This window comes from Suricata suricatta, chromosome 6 (genome assembly GCF_006229205.1).
Source record: "Suricata suricatta isolate VVHF042 chromosome 6, meerkat_22Aug2017_6uvM2_HiC, whole genome shotgun sequence".
NCBI lineage: Eukaryota > Metazoa > Chordata > Mammalia > Carnivora > Herpestidae > Suricata > Suricata suricatta.
Genome location: NC_043705.1, coordinates 80,944,014 through 80,959,652, shown reverse-complemented (window position 1 = coordinate 80,959,652; position 15,639 = coordinate 80,944,014). Strand labels below are relative to the sequence as shown.

Sequence of the window (15,639 nt, the reverse complement as noted above, 5' to 3'; positions counted from 1 at the left end):
CATTTCCCTTATAGAGTCCCTCTTAGGATTTCCTGTAGGGCTGGTTTGGTGGTCATGAATTCTCTCAATTTTTGTTTATTTGGGAACACTTTTATCTCTCCTCCTATTTTGATGACAGGCTTGCTGGATAAAGGATTCTTAGCTGCATGTTTTTTCTGTTCATCACATTGAAGATTTCCTGCCATTCCTTCCTGGCCTGCCAAGTTTCATTCGATAGGTCTGTAACCACTCTGATAGGTTTCTCTTTCTACGTGAGGGCCCTTTTCTCCCTAGCTGCTTTCAGAATTCTCTCTTTATCTTTATATTTTGCCAGTTTCACTATGATATGTCGTGCCGAAGACCGATTCAAGTTACGTCTTAAGGGGGTTCTTTGTGCCTCTTGAATTTGAATGTCTATATCTTTTCCCAGATTTGGGAAATTCTCAGTTACAATTTGGTCTAGTATCCCTTCAGGACCTTTCTCTCTGTCTTCCTCCTCAGGAATTCCTATGATACAGAAGTTGTTCCACTTGATTGTATCACTCAGGTCTCAAATTCTCCTTTCCTGCTCCTGGATTAATTTTTCTCTCTTCTTTTCAGCTTCCTCTTGCTATAACCATATCTTCTAATTCACCTATTCTTCTCTCTGCCTCGTCAATCCTTAAGGTGGCTGGCTCCAGTCTGTTATTCCCCTCATTTATAGCTTTTATTAATTCATCATAGTGCCTAGTCATTGTCTCAGTTGATTCTTTGATGCTTTTCTCAACCCTAGCGATTAATTTTATGGTAAGTTTTTTAAATTCTTGATCCGGTATGTTTTCTAGATCTGCCTTGAGCAGTTCTGTGGCTGTGACTTCCTCCTGGAGGTTCTTCAGGGGAGAGTGCCTTCATTTTGTCATTTTTGCTAGTGTTCTGTCGCTTGTCACCTTTACAAAGCTCGTTGTGCACTGTGTACTTGTTAATATTTCTGTTAAAGGAGGCTTATTGACTGTCCAGGGCCTGTCGTTTCAGGAAATATTCTTTTAATCGTGTCTCTCAGTTTCTCTTGTTGTGCCTTTGAATATTTATTTCCCTACTCAGCAATATTTGGGACTTGCTGTGATGCACACTTTGGCTTGTTTCTTGGTGTAGCTTTAAGAAGGAAAACAGACAGAAAAACACAGAGGGAACAGTAACACACAAACGCATAGACAAATCAAACAAACACATTAGAATAGGGAAAGAAAGAGAATGGAGAGGAAAGAGATGAAAAGAAGAGAAGAAAAGAAAAAGAAAAAAATAAAAATTAACAAAATAAAAAAAATAAAGGGGGTCAGAGACAACAAAGGACAGTGGACAGTCTAAAAGTGTATGACCAGTTGAGGGCAGAGGTAGGGATGAGATATAGGAGAATATATCTGGATTGCAGGAAGGTAAAGAAAAGGGAAAAAGGAGAAAGGAAAATGAGGAGTAAAAATTTTAAAAAGTTAAGTATAAAAAGTAATAATAATAATAATAAATACATACAGAAAAAGAAAAGTAGAAAAATGAAAAAGAAAAAAATTACAAAAATACTAGCAGCTCCCCCTGGTGGATAGGCGTGATTTGGTGTGGTAGGTCTTGGAGACTGCTCTCAGAGGCTCTGCCTTGGTGTCTGCAGAGATTAGATAGGGGGCACGCCAAGCTCCGCTGAACTAGGAACTGTAAGCCACTCTAATGAGTCCGATCTCCTTGTGCCGTGGTTGAGCAGAGTTGTATTTTCCAGGCTCCCCTTGGTTCAAAGTTCTAGTCCGTGCACTTTTATGCTACCACAGATGAGATGTATTTGCTTTGGTGGCTGGCTTCTTAGGGGGAGGAATTGGTTAGTCTTGGCTCAGGCAGAGATTTCGGCTGCCCTTAATTAGGCGAGATGTGCAGCAGGAGGTGAAGTGCACGTCGTCACAGACCCAACCCCCAGCTGGGATTGTGTTTGTGTAGGGGGAGGAATGAGGGCGTAGCTGGTGCTGAGGTGCCGGGAGCTGCTGGGAATGAGCTGGGAGCTCCTGCAGTCTGCGCAAGCACCCAGGTCTCCATCTCCGCCAACTACCTGCCGGGATTGTGCAGAGGTGGGGGCTGTTTTTTCCCTGTTGGCACCCGGGATTCAGGGTTCGCGCGGCCAGTGCTGGGGGCGAGATGTGCCGTCGCAATGAGGTGCGTGCTCCCACTCCCAAAACCGAGGTCGAAGTGAGCACCCCTGACACTGCCGCTGCCGCGGCCGCCAGCTCCTAGCCAAGATGACGCAGGGCTGGAAGCTGTTCCTTCCCTTGCACCACCTGGGTTCGGGATTTAGGCTACCCAGCAGTTATCCATGGAGTGAGCTTCTCTCTCCAAGCGTGGTTAAGCGTTCTTTACCTGTTCCCCAGAGTCAGTACTATGAGCGTGTTCAGTCTCAGTCTCTTCCCTTTGTCTCTCAGAATCCGCATGCTTGCCCCGCGTTGGGCTGGGGCTCTCACCTCCCCTGCCTGTCTCGGGCTGGCCCGTTTTCCAATCTCCCCAGTTTGCACTCACTCAGGTTCTCTTCCTTCTGGAGTCCATATTTTCTCCTTCTGCTCTTGCAGATGAGAGTAATGTCCTCAGCTCGATCGATGGGGCAGACGAAGTTTACAGAGCTCCCTTCCTCTCCGCCATCTTGGCTCCTCCCTCACCAAAGTTGCTTTTGTCGAAGATCTTCAGTATCCTCCATGTTGCTAAGTTCCTTGGCCACTTATAGATCCTCCCCATACTTGATTTCTTAGCAGCATTTGGCACAGTGATTAGTTCTTCTGCCTGAAGCACTTTCTTCATTTGGCATCCACACTCCTGGATTTTCCTTTTCTCTCCATTGGCCTCTCTCAGTTTTTCTGGTACTTCTTTCTTGGCCTCTTAATATTGGATTGTCTCAGGGCTGTCCTCTAACCTTTTTTTACTTTTCTAAGTACACTTAGATATTTTGTCCAAGTTTGTGCCTTTTTGAATATTATCTATATACTGTTAACTCCCAGACTATACCTGGAAAGCAGAATTCTTTAGTCAACTCCAGCCTTCTGCTTAACATTGCTGCTTGAATGTCTGATAGATATCTTAAACTTAATACATGTAAAACTAAACTGAAGATACTTTTTCCAAACCTGCATCTTTCACAAATTTTCCTACTTCAGTTAATGGCAGTTCTGTGTTTCCAGTTGCCCAGGCTATAAAGTCAGCCTCGATTCCTTGCCTTATTTTATAACATATATTAGAAAACTTTGTTGGCACTCCCTTCACAATATATTCAGAATCTGACCAATTCTCACCACCTCTATTTTTACCCTGGTCTAAACCACTGTTATCTCTTGCCAATATTTTTTCAATAGCTTTACAAACATGCTCCGTGCCTTTGACCTTGTTCCCCTTCACTCTCTTAAAAATAGCCAGAGTGTTCCTATTAAAACAGAAGTTAGGTAATGTCTAGTCTGTGTTCAGAACTCTAGGATGGTTTTCCAGCTCACTCAGAATAAAATCTCCATTTCTTGTGTTATTCTGTAAAGGCCTCTGTGATCTGTTCCATCTCACCCCCCCATCACCCACCCTAATTAATTTTCTAACCTCATCTGTTGCTTTCTGTTTTGTTCATTCTATCCCAGACTTCTTGCTATGATCACCTCTGGAAGTTCTCACCTCAGGAACTTTGGTTTATTATGCCTGAAATGTTCTTTTCCTGTGTTTATACATGGTTCTCTCCCTTACCAGCTGTTTGCTCAGATGATCCCCTCTCAGGGAGATTTTCTCTAAACACGTAGTATTTTAAATTGCACACCCCCAGCAACCCTTTATTCTCTGCTTTATTTTGCTCCATGGTATGTATTGTCTCACATATATTTATTTACTTCCTTGTTTTATTTAGTGTGTATACCACTCTGTAATTTTAGGAGGGTAGTGATATTTGTCCACTTTGATCATTATTTGAAGCCTCAGCACTGAAAATAATACCTGGTACATAGTAATGATTTATTCTAAAGAAAAGACTTAAGATGAAATACCTGTGAGTTTAAATGTATGATCATCCTTTAAGATTGTCACATACTGTACTATGACTATACGAAAATTCAAGTTATTTCAGATCATTTTTCTTAGTATTAAAACTGTTAATTAGAACTTATCTTTTTGCCTCTATGTTAAGATTATTTTTTTGGTAAGCTTTTACCCATTCACTGTTGCTCACAATCTGATTTGGTTCAGACATATTAGAGGATCATAACATGTTGCTGCATTTATAATTTACATGGGAGAATGTGTGTATGTACTCTTATATATGTTAATATAGAGCTATCTGTGAGTAGACAGATAATACAATTAAGCTCATTTGCAGAACTATCATCTTCTAATAAGTGGCGGTTTAAAATTCGCAGTAGCTCCAGTGTCTAAGTAAATAAGCTGTTTAAATAAAAATATAAGTTTTTACCAAATTTAAAAAAGCACGGGTTGCAACTTTTGAAATAGTAAATGGATTAATTTCAAAACAAAAGAAGATCTTTTTATATTTGTTACATGACAAATTTTAGTTTTTCTAATTTAGAATAGGTTCTTATTTGGGATCAAAATATCTGAATAGTAAATTAACTATTGTAAAGAATAAGCATACTATTATTTGCATATATTTTATTTTAAAAATGTTTTTTAATATTTATTTTTGAGAGAGAGAGACAGAAAACACAGGCATGAGGGAGGGAGGGGCAGACACACACACACACACACACACACACACACACACACACACACAGAATCTGAATCAGGCTCCAGGCTCTGAGCTGTCTGCACAAACCCTGACGCAGGGCTTCAACTCATGAACTAGGAGATTATGACTTGAGCTGAGGTCAGATTCTTAACCGGCTGAGCCACCTAGGTGTCCCTACACACATTAATTTATAATTGTTATAAGCCATTATATATTTTGAAAATAAAGTTTGTATTCTTAGGGTTAACTTTTTTTTTTTTTAACAATGTCAAAGCTAAAGGAACTATAAAGAGCTTGATGTAGAAGCAAAGATAGCGTAGTGTAGTAGACTCTCAGATAATTTGGTCACATACTTCATTTAGCACTTCTTCCAAAATATTTCCTTGTTTACTTTTATAAGTGTGTTTTTACCATGTCAGTCTTAGGGATGATACATGGTTACAACAAGGGTTTTGAAGAGGAGATGTAACTTCAAATAGCCATCTTGATAGTTTTAAGATATTTTTGATGGATTATCAAATCAGATTGTAGTTTTCTGACATTATAAGGTTGACAAAGTACTTCATTAGGAGAAGTATTAGTTTTGTCATTTTTGTTGTATGCTTGTATTATCAATATTTCGTTTAATCTGTGGTTTCTTTGTAGAAATCTTCTACGGCTTGTTCGTTGTGTGAATAGAAGCTAATTCACATCCATAATTGCACTTAACTGGGCACACGAAAACTGCCATATATGTCACAGTATACTGAAAAAGAGCCAGCAGGTAAGCAAAGTGCCTTTGTCAGTCCCTCTACCTTAAGGATTTTATATTTTTCTCCCTAGATATTTTGAGTACCATACATGAACTGGGATCATGGCCTTTTTAAAATTAATTAATTAATTAAATATAATTTATTGTCAAGTTGGTTAAACATACAGTGTATACAGTGTGCTCTTGGTTTTGGGGGTAGACTCCCATGATTCATCCCTTATATCCAACACCCAGTGCTCACCCCAAATAGTGCCCTCCTCAGTGCCCATCACCCGTTTTCACCTCTACCCTGGCCTGCCCCTCTCCATCAACCCTCAGTTTGTTCTCTGTGTTTAAGAGCCTCTTAGGATTTGCCTCCCTTCCTCTCTGTTTGTAACTATTTTTTTCCCCTTCCCTTCCCCCATGGTCTTCTGTTAGGTTTCTCAAGTTCCACATGAGTGAAAACATATGATATCTGTCTTTCTCTGACTGGCTTATTTCACTTAGGATAATACCTTCCAGTTGGAATCACGGTCTTATATGAGGCCATTTTTGATCCATTTATTGAATATTTGTAAAGCTCAATTTCTAATTTTTGATGTGAAAATAAGTATAAATAAAAATTGTTATATTTTCTTTCTACACTCCTTTGCTTCTATTGTGTTTTTCACTTTGGAGACTTTTCATTTGGAGGAGTTGTTAAGGGCACTAGTTCTGGAGTCCTGCTATTTGATTATTGTACAAGTTACTAAATACTTAATTTTACCCTTAATTTTTTGGTCTTTAAAATGAAGTACAGTATCTACTCATAAGGTTTTTGAGGGGATTAAATAATATAATGTAAAGCTTGATAACTGTATAAACACGTGTTTGTTTTTTGTTTGTGCTTGGAAGCAATTCTATTTCTTATTTTCATGCAGTAAAACAAAAATATGTAACTCTTCTTGTAACTGACTGTTTCATATAATTTGAGATAAGACTTTGTTTAGGTGCACCTGAATGGCTCAGTCAGTTAAGCATCCCAACTTGGGCTCGGGTTATGATCTCACAGTTTGTGGGTTCAAGTCCCCCATTAGGCTCTGTGCTAACAGCTCGGAACCTGGAGCCTGCTTCAGATTCTGTCTCCTCCTCTGTCTGCTCCTCCCTCACTCTGTCTCTCAAAAATAAATAAACATTAAAAAATTTTTTAGTTCTTGTATAATCTATGTAAAATCTCACTGATTAAAGAAACTTACACTTTTTTATATGGTAATGTTCTACTTAGTTAAAGGTGCTACTGTTTACTACTATATATCCCTCAGCTATCAGAACGTAGTATTTAAGTTATTCAAATATTGATGACTTCTGCTACCATAATGTTTACTGTAGTTTTGAAAAGTGAGATAGCGTGTCTTTTTGACTTGGCTCATCCCCGGTTTCCTTTGGAGAATTTTATATGACTCTAGTCTTTGGGATATTTTATTACGGTCCAGTTGTTTCTTCCTGATAGTACAGAAGCCATTTAAAGAGTTGCCTGTGGATAGAAATGTATTCACAGTTAATGTAATTGAAACCATCATTCCATGTGCTAGTAATTAGCTCAGCAAATACGTATTAAGCATTTATACATAAGGTACTTAGATAATTTGGAGGATCATTGTCTAATCCTTAGTGACTTTTGCAGTATGGCTTATGAATTTGACATATGAAAAGTCATTTTTGGTAGGTTATATTATAAAAATCAGAGATATCTTAAAAGTACCAAACTTTAAAAGCTATTTTTTGGGATAAAGAGGCCAATTAATTCTCATAACCTAGTATTTCATTTTTACTTTTCAAGTTTGTTTTACAGTATAAGTAAGGTGCATGTAATGTTCAGTAGCACATAATTTGGCAAATTATAGCATATATGTTGAAATGTTACCCCTACTGGTCACCAGAGTAAAGGTCATTGCATGCCTCTCTTATTTTTAACTATGTTTTTCAGTAATGGATCAAGATTCCAGCAAGGCTGCCTGGCCCAAACCAGCAGGAGGATATCAGACAATCACAGGAAGGAGATACGGAAGAAGACATGCATACGTCAGTTTTAAACCATGTATGACCAGGCATGAAAGAAGTTTAGGTCGGGCTGGTGATGACTATGAAGTGTTGGAACTAGATGATATTCCAAAGGAAAATTCCTCAGGTATGCAACATGGAGTTATATAAGAGCTATCAATAAGTATGTAGGAATTGATCTTATAATATTAGAAGTTGTGTGTGGGTCTTAATGTGTCTATGAATACAAATGTACATTTCCTATCAAGAAATTCTATTCTGATATTTTTATTGAATTTCATATTAATAATATATACATTTAGGCATAGAAGAAAATAGAATACAGCCAACCATTAAAATATAACTATATCATCACGGCCTTCAGCTAGGAGAGAGCTTTATCTTTAAATCAGAAACTTTTTAATGTGAACTGAATGTATTTTACCTGTATATTATGTTTAATAGCTTTTTTGTGTTAATTGTTTCTCTAAATAATTTCACTTGGTTAATTTGATTTCTTAAAATCATTTTGTGAAATGCAAATGTCACATAATACTTCTTTAATTAAAATCTCTTAATTATTCAGTGGTCTGAGAAAGTATTTTGCAGGGGGCGCCTGGGTGGCTCAGTCAGTTAGGCATCACTTCAGCTCAGGTCACAATCTCATGGTTCGTGGGTTCAAGCCCCACATTGGGTAGCTGACAGTGTGGAGCCTGCTTGGGATTTTGTCTCTTTCCCTCTCTCTCTCTCACCTCTCCCCAATTGATGCTTTCTCTCACTCTCAAAAAGTAAATAAATTAACTTTAAAAAAGAAAAGGAAAGAAAAGCATTTTGTAGATATTCATGTATTGTAAGTAGACATCTTTGGACTGGAGTGTAGTCCTCTTGTCCTGAGCAAATTTGGTAATTTTAAAGTATTTTTACTATCATTTATAAATAAGAATCTGAATTATTAGTTAATGAGTTCACTCTGTTAAAGAAGCCTTTCTGTGATATGACAGGATGGCTTTTTAATTATCTATAATTTATAAATTTTTGTTCCAACAAATCTCACATATCTTCATTTTTTATTATTACATTAGTAGTGATAAAAGATTAAGTGATTTATAGAATAGATCTGATTTTATTCTTTTCTCAAGATTCTGGTAAACTGGCAAAGAGACTCAATATGGTGACTTTTTTGTTGTTTTGCAGTCATAACTGTAACATAATGTAAAGGTAAGTCATTATTATAGGTGTATTAAAAATCCATTTTGGAGTAGAAATCTAATATATCTAGAGACTGGAATATGATTTTCTGAACTGACATCAAACACAATAGAGTTTCATTTCCGTTAGATGTGTAACCTGTTCTTTTATCTATCAAAAGTACTTGTGAAGTTTTTTTTTCTTTACCTGCACCTCATAAAAGAAATGAAGTTTGAATTGTGCACCTTAACAACTGGAAGGGCAGATTGGTTACCCTATGACTTGACTTATGCCTCTCACTGTGTAGTTTTTCACTAGCCTTTCCTTTTAATGTGTTTTACAGAGTGTTTTAGATATCAGCAGTTAGGTGTAAAATCTCCAAAAGACATCTGATAGAGGGTATCGAGGGGCTATACAATGGCGCAAATGAACTCGGAGGGTAACCAGTGTGCTCTCTCAGTTAAGTTAAGGGGCATAGAAGTACTCAGAGTAATTCTCTCATATTCAAGTGAGTAATAATTGGTATAATTTCTACTTAGTGATTATTTAATAAAGTTATATCTAAAACTAATGTTTCTAAGAATGTTTTCTTTGTTCTCTGTGAAGGTTCCAGTCCATCGGATCAAGTTCATTCTTCTTTACCCAACGACCCTCTGTTTGAAAAAAGTGAAACGGAAGTTCCCATTTGTGATACAACATCAAATCAAACCATTGAGAGCAGTCCATGCTTTGCTGCAGTACACCATAGTGAGGAAGGCAGGGAGACTTTAGGAAGCAGTACAGATCTTCATAATCACTCTGAGGGAGAATATACTCCAGAAGCTTGTGATGCTTCAAGTGTACAAAATGGAATTTCATTGGTTCATACTGACTCTTATGATCCAGATGGCACACATGGAGAGGCCAATGACCGTCTTCAGCTTTCTGCAGAAGTTGCGGAAGGTGGTGGGTATCAGGAAGCATTGAGCAATACAGTCTTTGAGTTGGCAAATGGAGAGGTAGAGGCATACACTGGTCTTTCACCACCGGTTCCCTCTTTTAACTGTGAAGTAAGAGATGAATTTGAAGAGTTAGACTCAGCACCTTTAGTCAGAAGTTCTACTGGTGATACTGAGTTTGTCAGTCAGAACAATCAGGAATTTCAGAGGTCTTCTGAAGATGAAGTTGTTAGAAAGAAACAGCAAAATAATACTAGCCAGGAGAGTCAGAGAGAAAATGCAACTGAAGATTCAGTGAATGCTCCTGGGCATAATTGTAGTGAACAAAATACTAGTGATAAGAACAAGAACAAGGGAAGTTCTCCTGAACAGGTAGTGAGACCCAAAGTTAGAAAACTGATAAGTTCAAGCCAGGTGGACCAAGAAACAGGTTTGAATAGGCATGAAGCTAAACAAAGAAGTGTTCAGAGGTGGAGGGAGGCTTTGGAAGTTGAGGAAAATGGCTCAGATGACATCTTAATAAAATGTGATGACTACGATGAAGAACATGAATGCATGTTCTTGGATCCACCAAGAGTTACACGTAGGCAAACCGAACGTAACCAAATTACAGCAGAAAGTGGAGCCACAGCACGAAGGCAAGAAGTTGTGGATAACACCTTTTGGAATGGCTGTCGAGATTATTATTTGGAGTATGACAAAGATGAAGACAGGTAAGATTTCATGCAGTGCTCTGTCAGATTGCATAGTAAGCAGGGTGGTTTATTTCTGGTACCATTAAGCTGATGGATAGGCTCTCCAACAGAGTCAGGGAATTAGGTATTTTGACTTACTGAATATTCCTTATTTTACTGAGGGCTAACCATACATGCAAACTACTGGTTAGTTTTTCACAAGAAACTTTCTTTGAAGCATTTCAGTGGTTTATAGAAATTGTAAATTCAGATGATGATTATTCGTTTTTACAAAAGAATAGAGATACTATTTCAATTCATAATATTTCAGCTAATAAATTGAAGGTAAACATTTATATTTTTCAAAAATCGTGTGTTAACCCATTCTGGGTTTAAAAAGTGATTAAGATTACAGAAAATTTTGATAATATTGAATTAACTTTGTCAGTATTTATTAATGTCCCCTGTTTCTCTGTTCTTCTAGTTCCTCTTTTTATCACTGGGGTTTTTTTCTTCACCTATTTTTATTCAGCATTTGATTTTCGGTCACAACTCTATGTGGTACATATTATTATTTCCCCTGTTTAAAGATGAGGAAACTGAAGCACAGAAGAGTTAACTTCCCAAGGTCACCAAGCTAGTAAATTTTGGAGCTGGAATTTGCACATCTACTTACTGCTCAATCCAAATTTACTGTTTTAAGAGCTCATACAACCTTTCTTATAATAAGCATTCTGGTTCCTCTCACACTGAATCTTTTTTTTTTCCAAACTGTAAGACCATAGAAAGAAGAGCATAGATATGGAAAATTTCTTTATCCAACTTCTGACTTTTCATTACCTTAGAGTCCAAACTTTATTATAACCTTTTGAGCTAGTTGAAACTCTGTGCTCAGTTACCGTGCAGTTTCAAGATTTTATTAACTTGGAGAGATAATGATTACTTTTCTTTTTTAACTAGAAAGTACTACAAGAGAAGTTTTTCCTTTTGAATATGAATACATTTTATGTATTTTATTTTGTAACATAAAATGAATAAAATATATCTGATTTTCTTTGGGTGGAGGGATAAAGCTTCTATAATACAGTGTAAGTAACTTGTAGAAACAAATGAAATAAAATTTCTACTGTCTTTTAAGTTTGTAAACTTCAAGGATTAGCAGACAATATATATATATATCTTACTATTTTTTAAGCTTAAGGGTAAAATTAGTTAAGAACTTTGGCCTGATTTATTTCAGTTCTTTTCAGTTTAGGTCCACAAAATTCTTAAAATGGAAATTGTCAGCAAAACCTGAATTAGTGTTAATTTGATGCAGGTCCAGATCTGAACTAACATGAGGCCTTTTTCTGAAGCATCCATAACAGTTTGGTACAGCTATATCAAAGTGCTTTGTTACTGAGTTTTTAACTTGGACTCCACTAGGAATTATTAAGTAGTATTTGTAATCTTGGGGGAAAATATGAATTCCAAAACATACTCAGCCCTAAGATTTTTCAATTTGATTATAAACCTTTAGTATACCTCTAGGTTGCTATTAAAAATAATAACCTCAATTTATAGTCTTAGATAACTTTTTGAATGTATAAGATTTTTTTCCTGCAATTACATTTTTGCCTTCCTGAAGGAACTAATTTGGCCATTCCTTCATCATTGGTGACACTAATCAAAAATAAAAAACACCTCTTTTTTGTGTGTGCATTTTATATTCAGGCCTAATGTCATCTAATTTGGTTGATAAAATTTTTGCATTGTCAACCTCAAGAGTAATTTTCTTGGCTCTTGGTTTTTAAGTAGATTTTTTTTTTCTTTTTAGTCAATAGTATTAGCATTTTATTTGCCTGGAATGAAAGTTGGACTTTTTTTTTTTTAAATGTTTTTATTTATTTTTGAGAGAGAGAGAGAGAGAGAGAGCGTGAGTAGGGGAGGGTCAGAGAGAGAGGGAGACACAGTATCCGAAGACAGGCTCCAGGCTCTGAGCTAGCTCGAACCCACGAACTATGAGATCATGACCTAAGCGAAGTCGGACGCTTAACCGACTGAACCACCCAGGCGCGCCTGACATTGGGACTTTTAATGGTTATGGGGTATTGTCTTAATGTGCTTATGTATAATTTGTTTTCTTAAGTGATATGTCAATATTCTAAGCAATGATCTTTATAAACAATATACAGATGAGAAAAGCATAGTTAATAGGAAACTTTTTTTTCTTTTGACTTTTTAGTACTATATTGACTTAAAGAACCTGAAGTTTGGGTGTGCTTAAAAGATGGAAATAATTTTGGAAGAATCTGTTTTTTTTTCCTCCACTTATTTTTGAGAGACAGGGAGAAGAGGTGGGGAGCGTGCAGGAAAAAGACTGGGAGACAGAATCTGAAGCATTGCACAAGGCTCCAAGCTGTGAGCACAGAGCCCAGTGCAGGGCCAGCCTGCAAGATCGTGACCTGAGTCAAAGTCAGACGCTTAACCAACTAAGCCAGACACTCCTTTGTAAAAAAAAAAAAATTTTTAATGTTTATTTACTTTTTAAGACAGAGATAAGCGAGCATGAGCGGGGGATGGGCAGTGAGAGTCAGAGACAGAATCCAAAGCAAGCTCCAGGCTCTGAGCTGTCAGCACTGAGCCTAATGTAGGGCTTGAACTCAGGAACCATGAAGACCTAAACTGAAGTAAAAGTCAAGTTGGATGCTTAACCAACTGAGGCACCCAGATGCCCCTGGGGGCAATCTTTAATACATTCAAGTGCCAGAAACACTTAGGGTTTTTTGTTTTGTTTTTTGAAAACTATCATCACAAGAATAATGTTTCAAGGATAATTTTACCTGGGATTCTATTTATATTTGGATCTGTAAGCCTTGAGATATGTTTAGTATCTCATTTCAGTAGTCTGGACAATTTTGAGGAGTAATTCAGTTTCTGTGCTACTGTTTCCAGTTCCTCTACTCTCAGCTCCCTGCTGAATGCCTTTTAATATGGTGTCAGATAAAGGTTGAAATTTAATAACTACATTCCTGCTTAGTTTCATTTTGCCACTTGTTCATCTACTAGATGTTTTACTATACTTTGCCTAAGTTCTGATTGTAGCAGATTGGAAAAATGGGGAAATAGTGATTCTACAATAAGTGTCTTGAGAAGGAAAGTTTGAGTAACCTTTGCCTTGAGTCTGTAAGATTCTTTCTGAGTTTTCTCTACTTTGTAAAACGTAAAGATGCTATACTTGAAAATTTTTCTTGCCATATTTGTATTATAATAGCTACAAACAGAACCCTCTTATCGAGAACATAACTAAAATCACTGTGACATTTTTAGTTTTAGGAATTTTGGCCACTTTTGAAAATATAGTTCAAAAATATATAGAGTTCATATTTTCTTTAAAAATGAAAAGTATTTGAATGAATGCATGATCCATTTCTTCCTGAAAACTTTTAAATGATCTCTTAATTATACCTGAAATGTTACTCTTTATGGAATAAGCATTGCAGCTGGTAGAATTGCTCTGAGCTGTTTGACAGGAATTGAAAACCACTTTATTAAATAAGAATTGCGAAGGGAATTTTAATAGGCAGTATGTAATTACCAGACTTGGAATTAGACCAAAGAGCTAAGGTTAACATCTTGCTCTTTTGAAATATATCCATGAGAACTTTAGTAACTGTTATGAAGACAAGATCTAGAGTTTAAAAGAACCTTTTAACCATGCCAGCACATTTTAACCTTGGGCCTAACTGTGTGAAGGAAGAGGCATGCCATCCACTGACCATTTCTCAGAGCACTTGAGGTTTCTTTCAGAGCTTTTCTGTCCTAGACCTTGACATTGCATACAAGGTAAAAACCCTTATCTGAGACAAAAGTCAGGACAACTTTTTGTTATTGATGGTGTTGGGAAAATAAAAGGAATGTTAGCCATTTAGTTGATTTCAGTTTGATATATTCAAAAAGATTTATTAAAATCCTCGTTAAGTGTCAGACTTTGTGCCAGGTACTCTGTAAATGCAAATAATAATGACCCCATTCCCTTGGTGTTCACCAGCCTTATGACAGAATATGCAGATAATTATCATGAGACTAAGTTCCTTTCCTCTTCTGTATAAGTTAGCTGAGAGCCACGAAGAAGGAGCTACTCTTGATGCCCCTGTATCCCAACAAATAAAGTAAAGATCGTAAAGCATATGCTCCAACATTTTAGCAGACCTTTTTATCTTGTTTCTAAGTTCATAAAAGTTAGAAAGGAATAAATTAGGGATAAATAGCTTTATTCCTCAGGCATGCTAAGGGCGAATATTTAGGGCAAAGACTGGAACATTGTAAAAGGCAGGCACAATTCAGAAAGAACCACTTGGGCCTTACTAGATTAACAGCCTTATAGATTTGAACAGCTACCATTTGTATCAGTATATTATAACATAGTTCATTGTTAATAGTGGTAAAATGTCCCAGACTGCTTAGATTATGTTCAGTTTATGGTCTGAAAAGGCAGATATGATGGATCTTGACATAATTTTCATTCAGAGTATTTTCAGTAAAATTCAAAAGGTAGTTTTGATCCTCAGATAACAAAATTGTCTGAAATTTCACTTTTCTCTGGCTTCTACATAGTTGAGTTTTTATGGATGTGAAAATGCCATCGAAAACTAACAAACCAGTTGCTTGGGGGATTTGAGGAATAAGAACTTGCTTTTGGATGCTTTTCCTTCTATATCTTATTTCTACTTAAGATTTATACTACATAAGTTATTTTATTTCTCTATAAATCACATGTAATTTTATCCAATATGTGAGAAGAGATTTTTTGGTTCACAATTGAATATGTAAAATGTAACATTTGAGTAAATTATAGTTGTCTGCTTTTGAATATAGCTCTAAATGCTAACAGGAGACAACACTAATGAAAAACTGTAAAAATCAAAAGTGGTACTTGACAGTTTTTAAATGTTTAACTAATTTGCATTTATATTCAGGGACAAATGGGTCCTACTAGTCCATGATCGTTTTGTGCTATTTGTTCTGTTGCTTATTCTCCTTATTTTTAAATCTTTTCTCTTTCTGCTTTCAGTTCCCTATATTCTCGTCACCCTTAGTAGATAACTTTGTTTCTTGCTTTCTTAGAGATAGTAAAATAATTAAATCTGAACTTTCTCGATTTCCTCCTCTCTATATTACAATATGTTAGTATCCATTTCTATCTTTAATTTTTTTTTCAACAAAGGGTGGTAACTTTTCTCATTCTGTGTCTGTAGTCCTATTTGACCCCTGACTTTATTATTCTTATGCCAAAGTTGCCTCCTTCTCCCCCATTCTGTAATTTTTCTAAATCCTGAGAAGAAACCTTTACTTGATTTTGCTTTTCCTTTAACCAGTTGCCTGTCTGTTTTCTCTTCCATTGGTGAGTTTTAGAATAAA

At 36.5% G+C, this 15,639-nt stretch overlaps 1 protein-coding gene across 1 annotated transcript in view; it reads left to right on the top strand.

The window, feature by feature from the left end:
- Positions 1 to 15,639, top strand: part of PJA2 (praja ring finger ubiquitin ligase 2) — a 69,672-nt gene that overhangs the window by 17,460 nt on the left and 36,573 nt on the right. Inside the window, exons 2-4 of the mRNA XM_029942681.1 lie at positions 5,336 to 5,453; positions 7,387 to 7,587; positions 9,234 to 10,278. Coding sequence (XP_029798541.1) covers positions 5,423 to 5,453; positions 7,387 to 7,587; positions 9,234 to 10,278 — 1,277 coding nt within the window. The 5' untranslated portion in view covers positions 5,336 to 5,422. The remainder of the gene's footprint in view (positions 1 to 5,335; positions 5,454 to 7,386; positions 7,588 to 9,233; positions 10,279 to 15,639) is intronic.